This window comes from Phalacrocorax carbo, chromosome 24 (assembly GCF_963921805.1).
Source record: "Phalacrocorax carbo chromosome 24, bPhaCar2.1, whole genome shotgun sequence".
NCBI classification, from domain to species: domain Eukaryota; kingdom Metazoa; phylum Chordata; class Aves; order Suliformes; family Phalacrocoracidae; genus Phalacrocorax; species Phalacrocorax carbo.
The window spans coordinates 452,567-477,092 of NC_087536.1; the positions used below are offsets into that span (position 1 = coordinate 452,567).

At 63.7% G+C, this 24,526-nt stretch overlaps 1 protein-coding gene across 1 annotated transcript; it reads left to right on the forward strand.

Moving 5' to 3' along the window:
* Positions 1-1,367: 1,367 nt before the first annotated feature.
* On the forward strand, positions 1,368-24,235 carry TCF7L1 (transcription factor 7 like 1). The gene is made up of 12 exons (XM_064472560.1): positions 1,368-1,687; positions 1,767-1,827; positions 2,602-2,732; positions 19,463-19,546; positions 19,702-19,834; positions 20,433-20,535; positions 20,842-20,925; positions 21,364-21,507; positions 21,595-21,754; positions 22,526-22,633; positions 22,948-23,008; positions 23,082-24,235. The coding sequence occupies exons 1-12, from the start codon at positions 1,484-1,486 to the stop codon at positions 23,537-23,539; spliced, it is 1,731 nt and encodes a 576-aa protein (XP_064328630.1). The 5' UTR covers positions 1,368-1,483; the 3' UTR covers positions 23,540-24,235.
* Positions 24,236-24,526: the final 291 nt, after the last annotated feature.

Consider the following 24,526-nt stretch of genomic DNA (forward strand, 5'->3'; position numbering starts at 1 on the left):
ACAGTCAGGCTGCGGGCGGTGGGATGGGGTGAAGGCAATTGCTTGGGGATGCTGGACGAAGCCCTCTTTGGTGCCATCCTGAAAGTCCCTCGGGTGGTGGGCAGTGGGGTGAGCACCCATCCCTCCCATGTGTCCCCGTCACAGGGTGACGAGCCCACCCTGCGAGGAAAAGGGGGGAAAAAGGGTTTTCCAATGGGTCTGTCCTCCAGGCTGGCTTGGAGCTGCACGGGTGCCGTGGTGGGACCCTGGCACCCTGCCCCAGTGTGGGGCAGGACTGGAAGCCCCCTCTGAGCCCCCCACTGATGTGGGTGACCAGGGCACCCTGGTGGGATGGGAACACCTGGGCAGCTTGGGGACATCCAGGTGTGTAGGGACACATGGATAGGAGGGGCCACCTCAGTGGGATGGGGCGACCCTGGAGGGACAGGGTCACCCTGGGTGGGGTGGGGGTTCTCCAGCTACATGGAGGAACCCAAATGGGATAGGGCACCCCAGCAGGCCCCTGGTGGGATGGGGGCACCTTGGGTGGGACAGGGTCACCCAGATCGATGGGGACACCTGAATAGGATGGGGCAGGGTAGGGACAACTTAAGCAGGATGGGTGTACCCCTGGGAGGTGTCAGCCTGGGTGGGATGGGGACACCCATGTGGGAGGTGACACCCTGGGTGGGACGGGGAACCTCCGGTGGGGTACCCTGGAGGGGGTAGAGGAACTCTGGATGAGATGAGGGGACCCTGGACAGGAAGGTGGGGCTCACAATGTGTGGGGGGACCTGGAGGGGGTGGAGAGACTCGGATGGGATGGGGGGGACCCTGGGTGAGATGGATGGATCCAGATGGGGTGGAGGGACTCAGAGAGGATGGGGGGGTCCCTGGGCAGAATGGGGGAGGCTGCATAGTATGGGGGGGGGGGGACCCAGTGTGGGATGGGAGGATCCAGATGGGATGGGGGGACCTGGGTAGGATGGAGGGACACGGATGGGATCGGGGTCCCTGGATGGGATGGGGAGACCGCGGGTGGGCTGGGGGGATCCCGATGGGGTGGGGGGACCCGGATGGGGTGGGGCGTCTCAGACGGGATGGGGGGACCCTGGACGGGATGGGGGGACCTGTGCGGGATGGAGGGACACGGACAGGATCGGGGTCCCTGGATGGGATGGGAAGACCGCGGGTGGGCTGGGGGGACCCCGGAGGAGCCGGGGAGCCCCTGGAAGGGCTGGGGGGCCGCGGGTGGTGCCGGGGAGCCCCCGCCGCCGGCCGGCGCCCTGTGGGCCGATCCTCCGGGCGCGGGGCCGGGCCGGGCCGGGCGGCGGGGCCGGTGGCGGGGCGGTGCGAGAGCCCTGCCCTGCCCCGCGGTGTCGGTTTGCAGCCGGGCTCCTCCTCCCCCCGCCGCCCCGCGCATTCCCGACCCTCCCGGGCGGCGGCGGCGGCGGCGGCGGGGGCCCGGCGGTGCCGGAGCGGGCGGCGGGGCCGGACCCCCACCATGCCGCAGCTGGAACCGGCGGGGGGGGACGACCTGGGGGCCCCCGACGAGCTCATCGCCTTCCAGGACGAGGGCGAGGAGCAGGACAAGGGCGCGGGGCGCGGCTCGGCCCACGGGGACCTGGACGAGCTCAAGTCCTCCCTGGTCAGCGAGACCGAGAACCGCGGTACCGGCACCGGCACCGGCACCGGCTCCGACTCCGAGGTGAGCCCGGGGGATGTCGGGGGCGGGGGGGGGGGGCGGCGACCCCCGCCCGGCCCCGCTCACCGCGCTCTCCCCGCAGGCGGAGCGGCCCCCGCAGCCCCGGGAAACTTTCCAGAAGCCGCGGGACTATTTGGCAGAAGGTACCGGCCCCGCTCCCGCGCCCCCCCCCGCCCCGCGCCCCTTCCCCCCCCCCCCGCTCCCGCTCCCCGCCGCATCCCCCCGGGACCATCCGACACTTCTCAAGTTCTTTGTTTCCGCCCCCGGCTGCGGGCGGGACCCCCCCGTGTTCCCCCCCGTGTCCCCCCCCCCTCCCCGTGTTCTCCGCCTCCCCTCCACCGGAGGAACCGGTCCCGACGCGCGCCCCCGCCCCCGATGTGAGCCTGACCCCCCCAAGTCCCGCCCCCTCCCCGGTAACCGGTCCCCCGTCGCTTCCCCGCGGATGGGTCAGTGCCCCTCACTCCCCCACCCCCCCGGAGGAACATGGCTCGGAACCCCCCGCTCCCCGCCGCCAGCGCAGACCCCCACCCACTGCAACCGGGACCACTCGTCCCGCGGGGGTCGCGCTCCCCCCCAGCAGCTGGGAGCCCCCCAAGAAGAACCAGGGACCCCCCCCAAGGGGCTTGGGTACCCCCAGAGGGACCTATCCAGGCCCCCCCAAGTGGGGGGCTCAGACCCATGACCACCACCCCCCGTCTCTGCAACCGAGACCCCCACCGGAAGAACGGGTGCTTGGACCCCCCTCCCGCGGGGACCGCGACCCCCCTCACTCCCCTCGAACCACGGACGACCCCCCAGGGACTTGGGCACCCCCAGAGGGACCCACCCATGGCTCCCCCATGATCCCATCCTTGTCCCCCCCCAGGAGCATTCCCCCCCTCCGCCACCTCCTGACCCCCCCCCACTTCTCTCCCCAGTGGTCAGACGACAACAAGATGGGGGTTTTTTTAAGGGCCCCCCCTACCCCGGCTACCCCTTCCTGATGCTCCCCGAGCTGGGCAGCCCCTACCTCGCCAATGGAGCCCTCTCCCCCGGTGGCGCCCGCACCGTAAGTGCCCCCCGACCCCCCCCGGGATCCCCCCGCGCCCCCTTTTTAGGGATGCTCGGCCCCCACTTCGGCTCCGGCCAAGCCTCCCGCCCCGTCCCGAAGGAAAGCAACCGCCCGGTGCTAAAAAAAAAAAAAAAAAAAAAAAGGAAGAAATTGGGTTTTTTGGTTCACCTTGCCCCTTCCAGGGGAGGTGCACCCCGGGGGGGGGGTGGGAAGCTGGGGGGGCGGCCTCGCCCCGGGCCCCGAAACCTGACCCTGAGCTGCTGCGCCGCTTTTCTCATTTAAAAGGACTCCCTTCGACTTTTTAAAGCTCTTAATGGGCTGACATTGTCTGTCCCTCCTTTGGCGTTTAGAAAACTGATTAAGCAAATTGAGCGAGCATTAGATGGGGGGGGGGGGAAAGAGAGTGGGATTGACGCCCCCCAGCCTCGCCAGCATCCGTCTGCACCCGAACCAGCCCAAACACCCACTTGGTCTGGAAGTGTGAAGCTAATCTAGAGATAGAAGCCTATTTTAGAAATATAAACCTATTTTCTAAACACAAGCCGTGCCATACAGGGCTCTGACCTGCCTCAGTTTCCCCTCCCCGGTACCCCGATGGCATCCCGGGGGGGTTTCTCTGCCCCCCGGCGGGGATGCGGTCCCTGGCTCTGGTACCCGCCGCATCCTGGGCTGGAGCATCGCGCCACGCTCGTGGTTCTCTGGGTGTATTTCTGGCTCCGTGGTGGTGGCACCTGATGGTTTTAAGCACGTTGTTGTTCCCCGGGCTCTAGAGGAAGCTGCGTTACCGTACGGAATATATATATAGGACGGCAAATTAAAATGGCTTAAAATCCCGAGCTGGCCGGCCGGGATCCTGGCTTCTGGTGGTGTTGTGTGGAAAGTTCTCTAGATTTTCTGGGGAGAGGTTTCCTTGCTTTTGCTTTATTGGAAGCAACTGGTTTGAATGGCCGTCGAGCGTAAATCCCGGGCCGGGGAGGGCGGGGGATTGGAGAGACTTCCCTGCGTCTGGCCAGCGGCCGGGTGCCGGATGGAGGGTCTATTCCCAATTTGTCACTTCTGGTGTTATTATGTTTCGGAGATGATGCACAACTGGCCCCGATCCCAAATACCGGTGAAGAATAAGGGATAATTAAAAGGGAGAGGGGTTGGGATTCATAGAAAACAGCGACTAACGATGATTTAATGAATCCCAGAAAGAGGGATTAATGAAAAGGGGATGGGAGAAGAGCTGATGTTGCATCCTGGTTTTGGACCCTGGTTGATGTTGAACCTGGAAAAGGACCGGAGGGATGAGTGGGGATGGGAAAGCCCCAGATTGGGGCCGAATCCCGCTGGATTTGGGGCAGTTTTGTGCAGAGCCGAGCCCGGGGCGCCGAGCAAGTGAGGGGCTTCGCACCAGGAGCAAACTTGGGGTTCTGGGAGGATTTTGCGGGTGTACGTCATGTCTTGATGCTACCAGAGGTGGCTTTTGGAGCTGAATTTGCTGTGCTGCCAGGGCAGGGTGAGGCCCCGCTGTATCCTGCAGCCACTCATGCGATGAAAGCATCTGAGCTCTGCGCTGGTCAGCAAAACTCCCCCTTCCCACGTGGTCCCGCCGAAGCAGCGGCGCAGGGATCGCCCCCCCTGGCTCCCGGGACATCATGATGCTGGCGAGCCCGGACTGCGTCGCAGCGGGCGCAGCGTCCCCGAGCCCGCGCCAGATCTGGCTGGGCGCAGCGTCCCCGCACGGCAGCATCTCCCGAGGGCACCGAGCTCTGCGCCGGCAAATCCGCCGCCCGCCCTCGTCCCGGGAGGCTTCGAGGCAAGACCCGACACGTGAAGCGCAGAGGTGGTAGGAGGCGGGAGGCCACCAAGCAGCCCTGGGAGCTTTTTTTTTTCCTGTTTCCTTCTTTCACCCCCCCCGCCACAGCCGCTGGAGGAAACGAGCTGATCCGCAGGATCCGGCCATCCCAGTGGCCGTAGCATCCTTGCCATCCCTCAGCTGGGGGGCTGTGGGTTGAACCGCTTGAAAAAGGAAGATTCCAAAGCCCTGCAAATCTCCGCGCCTGGGAGATGCTCCGAGGAGGCAGCCGGGGGGGGGCGAAGGATGCTGGGGATCCACAGGTGCAGGTGTTGGACCTGGCAGCGGTGAAACCGCTGGAGGACTTGGTTTTTTGGAGTAATGGGCAGCCACGCCGGCGCTTTTTGCATTTCTCCACTCCCTGAAGCAGGATCATTGCCTCCATCCCCGCGCAAACCCGCCAGGCACCGAAGCGAAGGGGTATTCCTGCCCTTTTGCTGGATTAAATCACTCGGCTCCAATATCGTCCGTGTAATTTTCAAATGGGACCCTAAAATTTGGGGTGTCCCCTCCGGTATCATTTTTCTGGCGATTCCTGGCCAGGGGGGTATTTTTTCAGGCTCCTCTAAGCCGATGGAGGAGTTTGGCAGGGTGTTATGATGGCATTGCCGTTTGGAGCAGCGTTTTAGCCTGGTTTCCCCCAGGAGCACACCAGGAATCAGGAATTGGGGACCCCGAGGCTGGGTTTGGTTCCTTAGGAGCGTGGGAGCTGTGATTCCCAAAACCACAAGGGTACCCAAGGCAGGATGGAAAGGAAAAGCTCCGGGCAAGCACCGGCACCGTGAGCTGGGCGGACGCAAACCCCTGCCGCCGCGGCGCTGGATCCATCCCATCAGGATCATTTGGAGCCAACGTGTTTTTATCCCGAGCCCAGAACAAGCCGGATCGCTACCGGGGCAAAACCGCACCCTGGTATCCTTGTCCAGTCCCTGGTGTCCTCCGATCCCTGGCTTGGGGAGGGGAAGGGATGGGAACCGGCCCCTCAGCATCCCCAAACCGGACGGGCACTGCTGGGGAGGCGAAGGCGAGAGGAGGCGAAGGCGAGACCATGCGTTGGCGGATAAAAAAACCTCCTCACACGGGATTGTCATTATTTCCCCCCTCCAAAATAATAATAATAATAATAATAAAAAAGGCAGTTTAACCCCAGGAATTCGAGTCTGGAGGCGAGTGTTTAAATAAACCCGAACCTTCCTCAGGCGTGGAAATTCAGCCGAGGCACCCAAACAGCCCCCCACGCCCTGCAACAACGCCACGCCGGTGTAATTAATGCATGCTGGTGTAATTAATGCACATCGGCGGGTTGCGGTCCCAAAATAAATGAGGGAAAAAAAACCCCATAACCTGGGCTTGTTTCGGCTTTTTTTTCCCCATTCCTGAGATGAGCTCGCGATCCCCACGCGGGCTGCAATACAGAGGCATATCTGTCTGCAAAAGAAAATATATCCTCTTAACCATGCGGCTGCCAAGAAAAATGATTAAAATATAGATTTTTGGCAAGAAAAAGGGTTGCTCCGAAAACCAGGCGGGTCTTGCTGGAGGCTCCGGCGGCGGCTCTGGCTGAGCGGGGAGGGTTTTGGCGTGCGCTCATCGGGATGCGGGATGGAGGTGGTGGGTCGGGGGGGGGATTTTTTTGGCTGCGGGGACTCGCTTGGTGCTCGGCATCCTCTGACTTCGTCCTTCGCCGGTCGAGCTCCAGGCACCTCCTTGGGATTTGCTGGTTTATTTGGGATTTCCCCCCCCCCTCGCAGCAGTGGCATGGGCTGCCTTCCCCACCTGGAAAATATTAAGGAAAAAAAAAAAAGGATTTTTCACACTTTTTGGCTTCTTCCTCTCACCCCGCACAGCTGCCGGGCCGATCACATCCCTCCCGGCAGCAAACCCTCCCCGTGCCTCAGTTTCCCCTCGCGGAGGTGCTCCTGCCTGTTGAGCCTTCGCACACAATGGCCCCTTTATGTCTCCTTCTTAATTATGCTATTCGGCTAATTACCCTGGGTTTTTTTTTTTTTGAGGGGGAGGGACATGGGGGACTAAATGAGACCTCCAGGAGGTTTCCACTAAACCCCCCCAACCTCTCCCTCCTCCCTCCCTTTTCCAACACGATTCCCAAATTAAAGCAATGAAGTAAGTGCTCCAGGCGACTCTCATAAGACCTGGTTTTGTTAAGGGGACTTAACGCGCATTCATCATCTTTCTGGTATTCTGAGCAGCTGCTTTTCATTAGTTTTTCTTCCTTGAAGTCGCTGGCGGGAGCGGGGGAAAGAGGAACCCGGCGAGAAGCGCCCAGCGCATCCCGGCTGGAGGAAGAGGAGGGTTAAGGGCAGGGGGAGGTTGGGCGTGCGCTGCGTCCTGTCCCTCTGCTCGTATCAGGGTTTGAGGGTGTTTTGGGGGGAGAAGGGATGGGTTGGGGTGTGATGGGCTGGGTGAAGGTACCCCAGGGAGGAGTAGGAGGAAGGGGTGAGGATGGTGTGTGGTTTCACGGCTGGCTTCTTTCTTTGGGGTGTTTTTTTGGCAGTGATGTCACCCTGTGCATGCCCTGGGAACCTCTGAGCCCTGGGAATCCCACCTGGAGGCATGGCAGTGGGTAGGGGAGGTAGGCACGCTGTGATGCTGGGTGAGCTGGTGTCCCATGGGTGCTGCTGGGGGCACAGGACCCCCCCGTTGTCCGATGGGTGCTGCTGGGGGTACGGGACTCCCTTGGTGCTCCCCTGAGCCTGGGCGCAGCGTTGCCTGGCAGGATGCAGAGATGCATCCCCAGAAGTATCAGCCCCCCAAATCATGGGGTTTGTGGCCAGTGGGTGCGTGGCACTGCGACGGGACCCCCTTCACCCCAAACTCCTGCGACAGCGTGGCTTCAAGTGACTTTTTCCATCATCCACATACTTTGGATGGGATCTTAAAGATTTTACACGTGCAAAAGTGTGTTAAAACACCTTCCCCGGCTGGATGTCGCGTGTTGTGTCCCCCCACACCCAGGGACGCTCCAGCGGGGGGTTTCGGAGATGGTGGGATATTTTCGCCAGGGCGGGGATGAGCCCTCTGCGCCCGCTGGGATCCCCCGGCGGATGCAGCCGCCGCCTGAGCGCGGGATGAATGGAGCCATTCAGCGTGATGGACGGGAGCTGAAAGCTGCAGACAAAAGCCTCGGGGCAGCGGGGGGGAAACTTGTTGCCGCCAGGTTTGGGGAGCGGGGAGGGAACTGCTGGCGGTCTGCGTTCCCGGCGTGCGCCCGTGTTTCTTTTTCAGTGGCTGGGTGCATGCATGAGGGATGCTCGTGGCGCCCATGGGTGAGGGATGCTCGTGGCGCCCATTGTTGAGGGATGCTCGTGGCGCCCATGGGCGAGGGATGCTCGTGGCGCCCATGGGTGAGGGATGCTCATGGCACCCATTGTTGAGGGATGCTCGTGGTGCCCATGGGCGAGGGATGCTCGTGGTGCCCATGGGTGAGGGATGCTCGTGGCACCCATGGGTGAGGGATGCTCGTGGCGCCCATGGGTGAGGGATGCTCGTGGCGCCCATGGGCGAGGGATGCTCGTGGCGCCCATGGGTGAGGGATGCTCGTGGTGCCCAGGGGCGAGGGATGCTTGCGGCGCCCATGGGTGAGGGATGCTCGTGGCGCCCATGGGTGAGGGATGCTCGTGGTGCCCATGGGCGAGGGATGCTCGTGGCGCCCATTGTTGAGGGATGCTCGTGGCGCCCATGGGCGAGGGATGCTCGTGGCGCCCATGGGTGAGGGATGCTCGTGGTGCCCATGGGTGAGGGATGCTCGTGGCACCCATGGGTGAGGGATGCTCGTGGTGCCCATGGGTGAGGGATGCTCGTGGTGCCCATGGGTGAGGGATGCTCGTGGCGCCCATGGGTGAGGGATGCTCGTGGCGCCCATTGTTGAGGGATGCTCGTGGTGCCCATGGGCGAGGGATGCTCGTGGCGCCCATTGTTGAGGGATGCTCGTGGTGCCCATTGTTGAGGGATGCTCGTGGTGCCCATGGTTGAGGGATGCTCGTGGCGCCCATGGGTGAGGGATGCTCGTGGCGCCCATGGGTGAGGGATGCTCGTGGCGCCCATGGGTGAGGGATGCTCGTGGTGCCCATGGGTGAGGGATGCTCGTGGCACCCATTGTTCAGGGATGCTCGTGGCGCCCATGGGCGAGGGATGCTCGTGGCGCCCATGGGTGAGGGATGCTCGTGGTGCCCAGGGGCGAGGGATGCTCATGGCGCCCATGGTTGAGGGATGCTCATGGCGCCCATGGTTGAGGGATGCTCGTGGTGCCCATGGGCGAGGGATGCTCGTGGCGCCCATTGTTGAGGGATGCTCGTGGCGCCCATGGGTGAGGGATGCTCGTGGCGCCCATGGGCGAGGGATGCTCGTGGCGCCCATGGGCGAGGGATGCTCGTGGCGCCCATGGGCGAGGGATGCTCGTGGCGCCCATGGGTGAGGGATGCTCGTGGTGCCCATGGGCGAGGGATGCTCGTGGCGCCCATGGGTGAGGGATGCTCGTGGCGCCCATGGGTGAGGGATGCTCGTGGTGCCCAGGGGCGAGGGATGCTCGTGGCGCCCATTGTTGAGGGATGCTCGTGGCGCCCATGGGTGAGGGATGCTCGTGGCGCCCATGGGCGAGGGATGCTCGTGGCGCCCATGGGCGAGGGATGCTCGTGGCGCCCATGGGCGAGGGATGCTCGTGGCGCCCATGGGCGAGGGATGCTCGTGGCGCCCATGGGCGAGGGATGCTCGTGGCGCCCATGGGTGAGGGATGCTCGTGGTGCCCATGGGTGAGGGATGCTCGTGGCGCCCATTGTTGAGGGATGCTCGTGGCGCCCATGGGCGAGGGATGCTCGCGGCGCCCATGGGTGAGGGATGCTCGCGGCGCCCATTGTTGAGGGATGCTCATGGCACCCATTGTTGAGGGATGCTCATGGTGCCCATGGGTGAGGGATGCTCATGGCACCCATTGTTGAGGGATGCTCGTGGTGCCCATGGGCGAGGGATGCTCGTGGCGCCCATGGTTGAGGGATGCTCGTGGTGCCCATGGGTGAGGGATGCTCGTGGCGCCCATGGGCGAGGGATGCTCGTGGCGCCCATGGTTGAGGGATGCTCGTGGCGCCCATGGGTGAGGGATGCTCGTGGCGCCCATGGGTGAGGGATGCTCGTGGCGCCCATGGGAGAGGGATGCTCGTGGCGCCCATGGGTGAGGGATGCTCGTGGCGCCCATGGGCGAGGGATGCTCGTGGCGCCCATGGGTGAGGGATGCTCGTGGTGCCCAGGGGTGAGGGATGCTCGTGGCGCCCATGGGCGAGGGATGCTCGTGGCGCCCATGGGCGAGGGATGCTCGTGGCGCCCATTGTTGAGGGATGCTCGTGGCGCCCATTGTTGAGGGATGCTCATGGCGCCCATGGTTGAGGGATGCTCGTGGCGCCCATGGGTGAGGGATGCTCGTGGCGCCCATGGGCGAGGGATGCTCGTGGCACCCATTGTTGAGGGATGCTCGTGGCGCCCATGGGCGAGGGATGCTCGCGGCGCCCATGGGTGAGGGATGCTCGTGGCGCCCATGGGCGAGGGATGCTCGTGGCACCCATTGTTGAGGGATGCTCGTGGCGCCCATGGGCGAGGGATGCTCGCGGCGCCCATGGGTGAGGGATGCTCGTGGCGCCCATGGGTGAGGGATGCTCGCGGCGCCCATTGTTGAGGGATGCTCATGGCACCCATTGTTGAGGGATGCTCATGGTGCCCATGGGTGAGGGATGCTCATGGCACCCATTGTTGAGGGATGCTCGTGGTGCCCATGGGCGAGGGATGCTCGTGGCGCCCATGGTTGAGGGATGCTCGTGGTGCCCATGGGTGAGGGATGCTCGTGGCGCCCATGGGCGAGGGATGCTCGTGGCGCCCATGGTTGAGGGATGCTCGTGGCGCCCATGGGTGAGGGATGCTCGTGGCGCCCATGGGTGAGGGATGCTCGTGGCGCCCATGGGAGAGGGATGCTCGTGGCGCCCATGGGTGAGGGATGCTCGTGGCGCCCATGGGCGAGGGATGCTCGTGGCGCCCATGGGTGAGGGATGCTCGTGGTGCCCATGGGTGAGGGATGCTCGTGGCGCCCATGGGCGAGGGATGCTCGTGGCGCCCATGGGCGAGGGATGCTCGTGGCGCCCATTGTTGAGGGATGCTCGTGGCGCCCATTGTTGAGGGATGCTCATGGCGCCCATGGTTGAGGGATGCTCGTGGCGCCCATGGGTGAGGGATGCTCGTGGCGCCCATGGGCGAGGGATGCTCGTGGCACCCATTGTTGAGGGATGCTCGTGGCGCCCATGGGCGAGGGATGCTCGCGGCGCCCATGGGTGAGGGATGCTCGTGGCGCCCATGGGCGAGGGATGCTCGTGGTGCCCATGGGCGAGGGATGCTCGTGGTGCCCATGGGTGAGGGATGCTCATGGCGCCCATGGGTGAGGGATGCTCGTGGTGCCCATGGGTGAGGGATGCTCATGGCGCCCATGGGTGAGGGATGCTCGTGGTGCCCATGGGTGAGGGATGCTCGCGGCGCCCATGGGCGAGGGGTGCTCGTGGCGCCCATGGGCGAGGGATGCTCGTGGCGCCCATGGGTGAGGGATGCTCATGGCACCCATGGGCGAGGGATGCTCGTGGCGCCCATGGGTGAGGGATGCTCGTGGCGCCCATGGGTGAGGGATGCTCGTGGCGCCCATGGGTGAGGGATGCTCATGGTGCCCATGGGTGAGGGATGCTCGTGGCGCCCATGGGTGAGGGATGCTCGTGGTGCCCATGGGTGAGGGATGCTCATGGCACCCATGGGTGAGGGATGCTCGTGGCGCCCATGGGTGAGGGATGCTCATGGCACCCATTGTTGAGGGATGCTCATGGCGCCCATGGGTGAGGGATGCTCGCGGCGCCCATGGGCGAGGGATGCTCGTGGCGCCCATGGGTGAGGGATGCTCGTGGCGCCCATGGGTGAGGGATGCTCGTGGCACCCATGGGTGAGGGATGCTCGTGGCGCCCATGGGTGAGGGATGCTCGTGGTGCCCATGGGTGAGGGATGCTCATGGTGCCCATGGGCGAGGGATGCTCGTGGTGCCCATGGGCGAGGGATGCTCATGGTGCCCATGGGCGAGGGATGCTCGTGGCGCCCATGGGCGAGGGATGCTCGTGGCGCCCATGGGCGAGGGATGCTCGTGGCGCCCATGGGCGAGGGATGCTCGTGGCGCCCATGGGTGAGGGATGCTCATGGCGCCCATGGGCGAGGGATGCTCGTGGCACCCATGGGCGAGGGATGCTCGTGGCGCCCATTGTTGAGGGATGCTCGTGGTGCCCATGGGCGAGGGATGCTCGTGGCGCCCATGGGCGAGGGATGCTCGTGGCGCCCATGGGTGAGGGATGCTCATGGCACCCATGGGTGAGGGATGCTCGTGGCGCCCATGGGCGAGGGATGCTCGTGGTGCCCATGGGTGAGGGATGCTCGTGGCGCCCATGGGCGAGGGATGCTCGTGGCGCCCATGGGTGAGGGATGCTCGTGGCGCCCATGGGCGAGGGATGCTCGTGGCGCCCATGGGTGAGGGATGCTCATGGCACCCATGGGTGAGGGATGCTCGTGGCGCCCATGGGCGAGGGATGCTCGTGGCGCCCATGGGTGAGGGATGCTCGTGGCGCCCATGGGTGAGGGATGCTCGTGGCGCCCATTGTTGAGGGATGCTCGTGGTGCCCATGGGCGAGGGATGCTTGCGGCGCCCATGGGCGAGGGATGCTCATGGCGCCCATGGGTGAGGGATGCTCGTGGCGCCCATGGGCGAGGGATGCTCGTGGCGCCCATGGGCGAGGGATGCTCGTGGCGCCCATGGGCGAGGGATGCTCGTGGCGCCCATGGGCGAGGGATGCTCGTGGCGCCCATGGGCGAGGGATGCTCGTGGTGCCCATGGGCGAGGGATGCTCGTGGCGCCCATGGGCGAGGGATGCTCATGGCGCCCATGGGTGAGGGGTGCTTGTGGCGCGTCTGCACATGAAGGATGCTCGGGGTAGCATCCCCATGCCAAGGTCCCCGTGGGCTGCCCACAAGGCAGCTTGGCCAGCATCCTGGCGATGCTCCAGCCCCCACCAGCTTCACCCTGCTTCCTACCATCCCTCCCACCCCGCCTTTCCCTGGCCACCTTCCTCCGCAGCGCCGCAGCCGGGGCCAAGCTCATCAGCAGATGCCACCCCCATCCCCAGCGTGGTGACGTGGGGATCCGTGGCTAGAGACAAGGTCAGCTTTAAGCACCACCTCTCCGAGCTCATCCCAGATGGGGGTTTTTTGGCATATTTTTCAGCTCCCAGCGTTTATTTCTGGTTTTCCATCCCAGCGCCGTTGGCATTTCCTGCCCGGTTCATGCCAGCGTCCGTGTGCCACCGGCTGATGGGTTTGGGCTGCGGTGTGGGAACAGTCAGGCATCCTTTCTTGAGGGGCTGCGAACTCCCGGCGCTGCACCATTCTCACTCCCAGATCAGTGTCCCCACCTGCGACAGCCTTTGCCTGGCTTGTGCCACCCTAGAAATGCCAGGAGGGACCGCTGTGAGCTGTGGGGACGAGCTGAGACGCAGCATCGTGCCCCATATTGCCCCTTTGCAGCCCTTTAAAAACCCTGAACCCTGATAGGAAAAGAAATAACCCCACCAGGAATTATTGGGGTTCTCCTTGGTGGGATGTAGGGATGCGGGAGACCCTCCAAAAGGTCTCGTCCCCACTGGAAACTGCCATCCCGGCATTCACAGCCAACATCTGGAGGAGATTATTTGGCTGGGAAGCGGCTCAGAGGGGAGCGAGGCGGGGGGGGGGGGGGGGCGAGGATTTACGGCTTGTTTCTTGGGCTGTAAATCCCAGCTGTAATTGGGATTTCTCCCTCCCTAATTATCCGCGGGGAAGCGGAACGCGGCAGCTCCCCGCACAGGGATGTGGGACGGGCGATGGGCTGTGCGGGGCCAGGATGCTTTTTGGGTTTTTCCCCCTTTTCTTGGGTGTTAAGGTGATTTATTCGAGCTCGAAGGACACCTGACACCCAGCACAGGAAGGCGAGAAACTGGGTCCCTCTTTCCATTTCTTCCCGGCCCCTTCCTTGCCTCCATTTCCCGCTCCAAGGGGACCAGAACCCCCGCGGCTGGTGCGCTGCTGACCCATTCACTTGCCTTTTCCCTCTAAGTGGGACTTTTCTTCGTCTGTTATCGCCTTCAGGAAGGCCTTTTTCCTCCCCCCCTTTTTCCTCCCCCCCTTTTTCCTCCCCCCCTTTTTCCTCCCCCTTTCCCCCACAGCCTTTTCTCTCCCCCCCTTTTCTTTCCCCCTTTCCCCCCCATTTCTCCCCTTCCGCCCCTTCCTCCCTGGTTTTCCTCCTCTCTTCCCCCCCCTTCCCCCCTCTTTCCCCTTCCCCCTCCCCTAGTTTCTATCCCGTTTTGAGGCTCACCACCTGCAGACCCCTCCCCACATCCTGCTTTGCACCAAAACCTCATTCGCAGGTTTGCAGCCCTGGAATCTCCTGCTGGGGTAGCTTTCGGGCGGGGGGGGTGGGGTGTCCAGCTTTTTGCTCCCAGGCACAAAGTTTTATCAAATAAGGCAATGTAGAAAACCCATTTCTCTCAAAAATCGCACCTCTCTGACCCCGTGAGCTGTTAGGAGCCAAATATAATCAGTTTTAACCCAGACGAGCTGGTGGTGCTGCTCAGCGGCAGCATTTTGGGATGCCGGGGGGGACCGGAGCATCCAACACCCAGATGAAGATTTTCAGGGGTTCCATTAAACATCCCACAAAAGCCCATTTGCTGCCCCAATGCTCGGCCTTTTCCTTCTCCCCCAGCATGATTTTGGGATATATTTTGGGGAAAAAGGGCCGGAGCAGAGGTGGGAGGGGGAAGGGCGAGCTGTCAGTTATCCCACAGCTGTGTAAACAGGCTGGGAGCGAGGAGGGCTGGGGGGGGGTCAGCGGGGGCTGCGGCGGGGCCGCGTTCGGGCTTGCTGAGCCCGGAGGCTTTGCAAAGCCCTGGAAATTCGGGCTGGAAAAGGGGACGTCGTGGGGACGGGCAATTTGGGGTCACTATCCCCCCCACTACCGCCTGCCCCAGGCTGCGCCCGGGGACGGAGGTGGCGTGGGAGGGATGGACGCTGGGGACGTGCCAGTGGGATGCTTCCCCGGACGCTTTCCAGCTTGCCCGCGGGGTTTTGGGGATGGGGCTGGAGTGGCCGGGTGCCGGCACCGCATGGACCTTCTCCACGGTGGTTCCTGCCGGGTCATCTCGGGGCTGGAGCACGCGCGGGCAAAGGGAAAAGCCAGCACGGGGGCTTTCCATCCCCGGCGCCTGCGGGTACCATTTCACCTGGGAGAAAACACCGGCTCAGGTCCCAAACAGACCGTTTCTCTCCCCAAACGAGAGGCTGGTGGCTGCAGAGCCTGAGCCTTCGAGCCCAGCAGAGAGGAGCCTGCTGCGACCCTGTGCCGCCTCGCTGGGGCACGCAACTTCGGGATGAGTGATGGGATGTGCAACGCCGGGACGCGCAACGTCGGGAGGACACGCGATGCCGGGGCACGCGGTGCCGGACACGCAACACCAAGACACGCAGCGCTGGGATGTGCAACGCCGCGATATGCAGTCCTGGGACATACGATCCATGCGATGGCAAGACGCATGATGCGGGGACATGCAATCTTGGGCCGTGAGGTGCTGGGACGCGCAACAGCAGGACACGCAATCCGGGGACACGCAACACCAAGACACAAGGTGCTGGGACACGTGAAGCCACGTCATGCCACACCAGGACACGCAACGGTGGGACACGTAATGCCAGACACGTAACGCCGGGGCACACGACACCAGCCCTGCCGCCAGCCAGGACTTTTCCAGCGGTGCTTTCCCCCCTTCCCAGGGAAAACGTCCCAGCCGGGATTGAGCCCCACATGCGGAAGAGGAGAGGAAATCCGCTCATTAAAGACCGTAATTGGGCATTAGGGGATCCTGTGGCGTTTGCACCTCCTCCCCGAGCGCGGAGGCGAAATGCCGCTGCTGCCACGCGGCGCGACCCCCACCCCGGCACCCCGGCCCCTGGCGTGCCGCCGCCAGCCCTTCCTCCGGCTGCTGGGGCCGCGGGGTGGCTGTCTGCTGGTGGGGGCTCACCGCACCCCGGGGAGGGGACGGACGGACAGACAGGAGGCTTTATTGTGGTCCTACAGCTCCGGCAGAGAAGGGGTTAACTCCCTGCTTTTAATTGGGGGGTGGCTGGTAACGAGGAACCAGAACTTGCTCTAATCTCTCTGGAATGTGACCGATTTTCAACTATTTTCTTCTTTTTTTTTTTTTTTTTTTTAATAGCTCCAATCTGCCGCTCGCGCGTGGTTCCTGCACGTGGTGGTACAGTGGGAGCTGTGTCCAGGCTGGGGCCAATGGAAGGGGCGGGGGGCTGAGGGGGGCTTCATTTTTCCACATTACCACTGAACCGTTCGCCAGCTCCCCCCCTCTTTGTATATTTTGAAAGGGTCCCCCCTTCCTCTCCCCTCCCCGGCCTCCTGAAATGGCTTCAAAATGAGAAGCAGCCTTTTATATATGCGGCCTTTCCCCAGCCGCTGTCCCCCAGCGGCTTCTCCGCTTACAGAATAGATGAGAAAGTCCCCTTTGTGATGGGGGCAGCGGGCAGGGGACGGCGAGGCGGAGCTGAAGGCACCCGTCAGGGACATGGGGGGCATCTCCCGCCTCGCCCCGGCGCGGGACCCGGCATGGCGGGGGCACCGTGGGTGGCATCACCCCGGCACGGTGGTAGGGATAGTTGGGTACTGTGTGCGTCATCCGAGCGTGGCTGTGGGGATGCTCCGGGCACCTCGGGTATCGCCCCCGGCACGGGGGTGTCGGCATATGTCGTGTGTTGTCCCAGTTCAGCCGTGGGGATGCTCAGGGCGTCTCGTGTCTTGGACCGGTACAGCCACGGGGAGGTTGGGCTGTCCCGTATGTCACCCTGGCATCGGTGCAGGGATGCTCCGGGCACCTCGTGCATCGCCCCAGGCATGGACATAGGGATGTCGGGATATCTCGTGCATCACCCAGGCACAGCCACAGGGATGCCCAGGGCATCTCATGCATTGCCTTGTGTTCCATCGTGGAGGCGTCAGGATATCTTGTGCGGTGCCCCAGTGCAGCCGTGGGGATGTCGAAGCATCCCCTGTATCACCCTGGCATGGCCACGGGGATGTTGGGGCACCTTGAGCCTCACCCTGGCATGGCCACGGGGATGTTGGGGCACCTTGAGCCTCACCCTGGCATGGCCACGAGGATGTTGGGGCACCTTGAGCCTCACCCTGGCATGGCCACGGGGATGTTGGGGCACCTTGAGCCTCACCCGGGCATGGCCACGAGGATGTTGGGGCACCTTGAGCCTCACCCGGGCATGGCCACGGGGATGTTGGGGCACCTTGAGCCTCACCCTGGCATGGCCACGGGGATGTTGGGGCACCTTGAGCCTCACCCGGGCATGGCCACGGGGATGTTGGGGCACCTTGAGCCTCACCCTGGCATGGCCACGGGGATGTTGGGGCACCTTGAGCCTCACCCTGGCATGGCCACGGGGATGTTGGGGCACCTTGAGCCTCACCCGGGCATGGCCACGGGGATATTGGGGCACCTTGAGCCTCACCCGGGCATGGCCACGGGGATGTTGGGGCACCTTGAGCCTCACCCTGGCGTGGCCACGGTTATGTTGGGGCACCATGAACCTCACCCTGGCATGGCCATGGGTATGCTGAGAGCACCTCATGCATCACCCCAGCATGGTTGTAAGGATGCTCTGGGCACCTCAGGCATCACCCAGTTATGGCCATGGGGATGTTGGGGCACCTCAGACATCACCCCAGCCGCGGATGTCACCGCAGCCAGCCTGGGAGCATCTCTAGCCGAAACCCTCTCCCTGTCAACGCCACGCTGCAGCTTTGGTGGCGCGCGGGGCGGCGGCAGCAGCACTCGGCTGTTTGGAACCAGCCCGGAGTTGTACGGCAGCCAGGCCCCGGGGCTTCCCCACCACAGCCCGTCGCCTTTGATCACCCAGATTTGGAGGATGCATCAAAGGCAGCACTTCAGGAAACGGCTCCTACTGTACTCGGGAGCGCAGGGTGTGCGGCAGGTCACGGCGTGAGCCCGCGCAGGTCACGGGGCCGCTCACATACCAAGCGTGCTCCGAGTGCGCGCGGCGCCCTGGCTCCCTGCCTCCTCCACAACCGGCCTTCGGAGCAACGGCCGAGGGCCAGATCCGGTTACGGCTCTCCGGCACCGACGGGTCCGTCTCGCTGCCGTTATCCCGGTGGTGTCAAAAAATCTCCTCGGGGAGAACGCGCGGAGGCATCGGGACCGGGGTGCTGGAGCATCCCTGTGTGCGGGATGGGGCTTGGACGTGGGGTGCCTGGTTTAGGCGGTGAAGCAGGTTTTTAGGGGATTCCCCGTGCTGTTGGCTGCAGGAGCGGTTGGGTCATGGGAAATCCTCATATCGGGCTTTGTCGGGACCGTGTTGCAGCCGGCGGGGTTTCCTGCGGTGCCCTCGTGGCGCTGCCGTCGGCACAGGGTGGCCTCAGATTGCTGGTGGGATTGTCCCCACGGGCAGCGCCGCGTCTTCTCCCAGCTTGGCCGGGCCGCTGGGCCGCGATGCGGGGTCACCCAGAGGCGCTGGACGCGGTGGTGCGGCCGAGTGCGGGGGTGCTGGGGGGTGCTGGAGATGGAGGGGGGATACTGGACACCGGGGGGGAGTACTGGATATGCTGGGAGGGATCCTGGAGACATAGGAGGGATTACTGGAGATGGAGGGTGGGTTACTGGAGATGCAGGAGGGGGATACTGGGGATGGAGGAGGGGATACTGGAGATGGGGGGGTACTGGAGGGGCGGGGGGATGCTGGAGGTGCAGGAGGGGTTGCAGGGGGGATGCTGGGGATGCGGGAGGGATGCTCAAGACTGGGGAAAAGCAGGAGGTGATGCTGTGGGGGGGACACAGGATGCTCTGGGGGGCTGCAGGAGGCAATGCAGGCGCGGATGCCTCTGTCCAGCCAGGGAAGAGTTAATACTCCCTGCAGCTCCTCGCTGGGTTTTCCTTCCAGCTGCTTCGGATCAGGAAGGTTTGTACGGCAGGGAAATTCCTGCGCGCAGCTGCAGCCCGTCCAGGCCACATTCCCCAGCGCCGGCATCTCGCGGGACGCGCCTCCCTCCCGCCGTCTGCCGGGAAATGCCTCCGGCCCCTCTCTGCCGCAAAACACAACACAAAGCACCTTTCTTTCGGGGGCCACTTACGTCCAGTGCCAGGGAGACAAACCTGTGTGCTGCAGCCAGGTTTAAGCCAGGGAGGGGGAAAAGCCAAAGAAAAAGCCCTGTATTTGCCTCCCCCCCCATCCCTCGTTGCGATATGGGGCTGGTTTCTCACACTCCAGAAATTCGGGGCTGGTGCCCCAGGGACCAGGGCACGGCAATCATGGCTTGTGGTGTGCTGCTCCAGGCATCGCCGTGTCCCAAAAAATCTGGTTTTGGGGTAGGGAAAGGTGGCGTCAGGAATTGTGAGGAGGCCAGGTGGGGGCTCGTGGCTACCGCACAAGAGAGCACCGAGCAGGGGTTGGGCTTTATACCATCTGGGGCAGGGATTTGGGGTCTGGGGCTTTGCACCATTTGGGGCAGAGATTTGGGGTTTGGGATTTGGGGTTTCATATCATTTGGGGCTTTGCACCATTTACGGGGTCCGTAGGGGCTGAAAACAGTCGTGTGTGCCCCCAAAAGCCCTTTGCCAGCAGCCCCCAGAGCCCTCCATGCGTTGGGGTGTTCCCAGCCAAGCGTGCCGCGGGGGCTGGGGGGGACGTGTCGGGGCTGGGGGGTTTTGGGGGGCTGGAGGAGGGCGTCAGCCCGGCTCTCCTGCAGTACCTGCAGATGAAGTGGCCGCTGCTGGACGTGCCCGCCGGTGCCACGCTGAAGGACAGCCGCTCGCCCTCGCCCGCGCACTTGGTAAGAGCAGCCAAATCCCGTGGGGCTGAAGGGGTTCTCAGGGGGAAACCCCGCTCCAGCCCCCTGTGATGCCGATACGATGCCCACAGGGTGGGTTTTTGCGGGGGGTGGCCATCGTTTCACCCTCCCACATGCTCTTCCTCGCTGCCCCACAGTCAAACAAGGTCCCGGTGGTGCAGCACGCCCATCACATGCACCCGCTGACGCCGCTCATCACCTACAGCAATGACCACTTCTCGCCAGGCTCGCCGCCTGGCCACCTCTCACCGGAGATCGACCCAAAGACGGGTGAGAGCAGGGGAGGGACGTGGCGCCAGACGCGTTTGGGTGAGCAGGGGGAGGGTGACGGTATCGATGCCGTCCTGGGAATGGGGTGCTCTCCAGCGGATGGCCCCTCTGCTTCCCGCATGGTTTTCACAGCCTGGTCCTTGTGCGGTGGGAAGGGCACGCGGCCGGTGTCAGGGGTGGGGTCCTTGCCTGGTCACAGGCTTGGCTGGGGTGCGTGGGGATCCCTCCAGGTCTCTGTTATGGCTATCTCAGCATCCTCGCCTTTTTGCTGCAGACAGGGGGAGACGGGGTGCTCGGAGGGAGATGTGATGGCAGCAGACAGGACACTCAGAGAGAGATGGGGTGCTGCGATGCAGACGGGGTGCTCAGCAGCAGATGGGATGCTCAGAGGCAGATGGGGTGCTCGGAGGGAGACAGGGTGCTCAGCAGCACACAGGATGCTCGGAGAGAGATGGGGAACTGGGAGGCAGATGGGACTCTCCGGGGCAGATGGGGTGCTTGGAGGGAGGTGGGGCACTCAGAGGCAGACAGGGTGCTCGGAGGCTGCCATGTCCGTGTTTTAATGCCGCTTCTCCTTGGTCCCTCCCTCCCTCCGCAGGAATCCCACGGCCGCCGCACCCGTCCGAGCTGCCCCCCTATTACCCGCTGTCGCCAGGAGCCGTGGGCCAGATCCCGCACCCCCTGGGCTGGCTCGTGCCGCAGTAAGGGTGGGCTCGACCCTGGGCTGGGGGATCACTCCCTCCTCCGTGCCCCTGTCCCCGGGCAGGTCCTGTGAGCCCCACGTCCCCCTGAGCCCCACATCCCCCTGAGAGCCTCCGCCTCTTCCCATTTTATCTGCTTTATCAACAGTGGTGGGATGCCAAGAGCTCCAGGGGTTGGGAAGGGAGGGACTCCCCAGCACTGGAAATCTTGGGAATCTGTGGGATGGAGATCAGCCATGGAGCGGTCCGAGGGCCCCCGTGAATTGGGGAGGGATATTTTGTCCACTAAAGCTGGTGCATTTGCAGGCAAGGACAGCCCGTGTACTCCATCCCTCCCGGCGGCTTTCGGCACCCCTACCCTGCCCTCGCCATGAACGCCTCCATGTCCAGGTGGGTCTCGGCTGGGATGACGGACCCTCCTTGGGTGTCCTGGCTCCGGCAGCGGGTTTTTGGCCGCTTCCCTGAGGGCGATGCAGCATCGGCAGCGGGCGCTCCCGGGGACGCCCTGCTCTCCACGGGCACGGACCGGCCCCAGGAGGTTGCGGTGGCATCCTCAGCTGAAAATACACCTGGGAGGGTGCAGGTAGTCCCCACGGGAGATTCTGTGGGGGGAAAGCAACGTCCCATGGGCTCAGGGAACTGCTTAGGCTGGGTCCATGTCACCATCCTGCAAGTTGGGGCAGGATCCAGTGTAAAACCGGACCCCAGCTGGGTTGGGGCTGGTGGTCTCTTAACCCAGGAGGTTCTCAGGAGGATTTGGAGTGGAAACTGGGGGCTGTTGGTGCCCGTGGGGAGCTGACGAGCCCTCCCCTCCCACTCCCGCTGCAGTTTGATGTCCAGCCGTTTCTCCCCACACATGGTCCCACCGCCCACCCACGGGCTGCACCCGTCGGGCATCCCACACCCGACCATCGTCTCGCCCATTGTGAAGCAGGAACCCACCCAGCCCAGCGTCAGCCCCGGCGGCAACTCGTGAGTCGGGGACGGGAAGGGATGGCCCTGGGGACGGGAGCTCGTCCCCAGAGCATCAGCAGGTCCTGATCATCTTGCTCGTTGCAGGAAATCCCCCGTCACTGTGAAGAAGGAAGAGGAGAAGAAACCCCACATCAAGAAGCCGCTCAACGCCTTCATGTTGTACATGAAGGAGATGAGGGCCAAGGTGGTGGCCGAGTGCACGCTGAAGGAGAGTGCTGCCATCAACCAGATCCTGGGCAGGCGGGTACGGGCATCTCAGCTCTGGCTTAGCGCCCACGTGCTGCCCATTTGTGACCTTGAAATGGCTTTCAGCCCCCTTCATTCCACCTCTCCCCATGGCTTGATCCCTTGTCCTGGGGCATCTCCGGCCCCGGAGGTCCCAGGGAGCTCATGGGGACCTGGGTGGCAACGGGATGGCGACGTGCTGGGGCTGGCTGGGGGCCCTGCAGCCCCAGGGCAGCGTGTCCTCGGGGCCAGCAGTGGGCTTTTGGGTTTGCAGCATGACCTTGGGGTTTGCAGCATGAACTTGCAGTTTGCAGCATGGCTTTTGGGGTCTGCAGCATGGCTTTTGGGGTTTGCAGCATGGCTTTGGGCTCTGCAGCATGGCTTTTGGGGTCTGCAGCATGGCTTTGGGCTCTGCAGCATGGCTTTTGGGGTCTGCAGCATGGCTTTTGGGGTCTGCAGCATGGCTTTTGGGGTTTGCAGCATGGCTTTGGGCTCTGCAGCATGGCTTTTGGGGTCTGCAGCATGGCTTTTGGGGTCTGCAGCATGGCTTTTGGGGTTTGCAGCATGGCTTTGGGCTCTGCAGCATGGCTTTTGGGGTCTGCAGCATGGCTTTTGGGTCTGCAGCATGGCTTTGGGGTTTGCAGCATGGCTTTTGGGTCTGCAGCATGGCTTTGGGGTTTGCAGCATGGCTTTGGGGGTCTCCAGCATGGTGTTGGGGGTCTGCAGCATGGCTTTGGGGTTTGCAGCGTGACTTTGGGGTTTGCAGCGTGGTCTCTTCTCCCCCCTGCAGTGGCACTCGCTGTCGCGGGAGGAGCAGGCAAAGTACTACGAGCTCGCGCGGAAAGAGCGGCAGCTGCACTCGCAGCTCTACCCGACGTGGTCGGCGCGGGACAACTACGTAAGTGCAGCCCCGCCAAGCCCCGCGGCCACGGGGACTGGCCGGGAGGAGGTCTCCCCGCCTGACCCCTTGCGGGGTTCCCAGATGGCTCCTCTCCCAGGGGGCTTGGCTGGTGGGAGGTCGGGGTTTGGGTGGTGGACGATGGCGCTGCGTCCCTGGGGAGCGCCCTGCCACCCTCAGCAGCTCCTGCATCCCTGTGAGCTGCTCTGGGGCACCGTCAGCCCTGTTCCCCCCCGCGGTCTCATGCGTCGAGCAGCCCCCAAGGGCTCTCTGGTGACAGAAAGCCACGTTAAGGACTTTATCATATTTTCCAGGGCAAGAAAAAGAAGAGAAAGCGAGAGAAGCTGGCCCAGCAGCAAAGCCACGACACGGAGAGTGAGTATCCCCCCTGCCAGCCTCCTCCCTCCTCTGGCTTTTGGCCGCTCACGCTGTCCTCCATCGCTCGCAGGCTCCCTGGCATCCAAGAGCAAGAAGCCGTGCGTGCAGTACCTGCCAGCCGAGAAACCGTGCGACAGCCCCGCGTCCTCCCACGGCAGCATGCTGGATTCGCCCGCCACGCCGTCAGCTGCCTTGGCATCCCCGGCCGCGCCGGCTGCCACCCACTCCGAACAGGCTCAGCCCCTCTCGCTCACCACCAAGCCGGAGGCCAGGGCTCAGCTCACCGTGCATTCGGCCGCCTTCCTCTCGGGCAAAGCCGCCTCCTCTTCCTCCTCTTCCTCCTCCTCCTCCTCGAGCCTCGGCAGCCCACCCTCGCTCCTCTCCAGACCCATCCCCTTCACCTCGGTGCCCTCCACGGCTCTTTTGTCCTCGCCTCCGTCCTTCGCGGCTGCCATCCCGTCCCCGCAGGCTGCCCTGGCCGTGCTGCAAACGCAGCCCCTTTCCCTGGTCACCAAACCTGCTGACTAAGGGAAAAACTCGTCCCCCCCCTCGTCCCGTCCCATCCGTCCCCTCCCTGCTGTACATTGCAGAAGCCACAATCAAGATTTCAAATGCAGCCAAAACCATTATTGGTCAATATTTGACCCTTTCTGAACTCTTTTTTGTAAGCAGACTCTGGAGGAAGGGGCTTTCTGCTCAGAGCTGCTGCCAGCAGTCGACCTAAAGACTGTTTTTATTAAAAAAAAGGAAAAAAGGAAAAAAAAAAAAAGAAAATAAACCCTCCGCAAGCTGCCGCTGATGGAAACCTCCTGCGAGCTGACCGTGGGCGCGGGCCGAGGGCCCGTCGCCGCCGCAGGGCCCATCGCTGCCCATGGCCCGGCACTGCCGCGCACAGGCAATGCCGGCGCCGGACGTGGTGGGAGCTGAGCCGCCGCCGGCGCTCCGTCCTGGAGGCAAGAGCAGAAACACCGGCTGCTGACCCGGTGCCTCCGGGCGCTCCCAAGTCCTCCCGTCCCGCGGCTCTGCCCCCAGCCACAGCGATCGCCTTCGCTCCCTCGCAGCGAGGAGCCGGATCCTGCCCTGAGGATGCCGCGCCGTCGGCCCTGCTCCTTCCCGCAGTCATGCTGGGGTGGGCGGGATCCAGGGCTGAGCCCTGGGTGGGGGAGGGTTTTCCCCTTGAAACCCTGTTATTTTTCACAAAAGGAAATAAAACTACAGCTGCAACTTGCTGTGTGAGCGTGGTCAGTGGGGGAAGCGTTCGCTCCTTGCCCATCGCCACCTTCGCCCCGTCGGCGCTCGAGCGTCACCGTGCCCCCGGAGGCACATCGGGAAGGGGCTCTGGTCCATCCCCGGCGCGGGGCACAGGGCCAGGTGCGGCCCCAGCCTCAGAGCATCACCCCGGTGCCTCCACCGATGGGCACAGGGAGATTTTGGGGCGTCCGGCACAAGGCTGTGATGGAGCGATCGGGCAGCGTACGGTTTGATGGAGCGATACAGGCGGCGGGATGGGGTTGG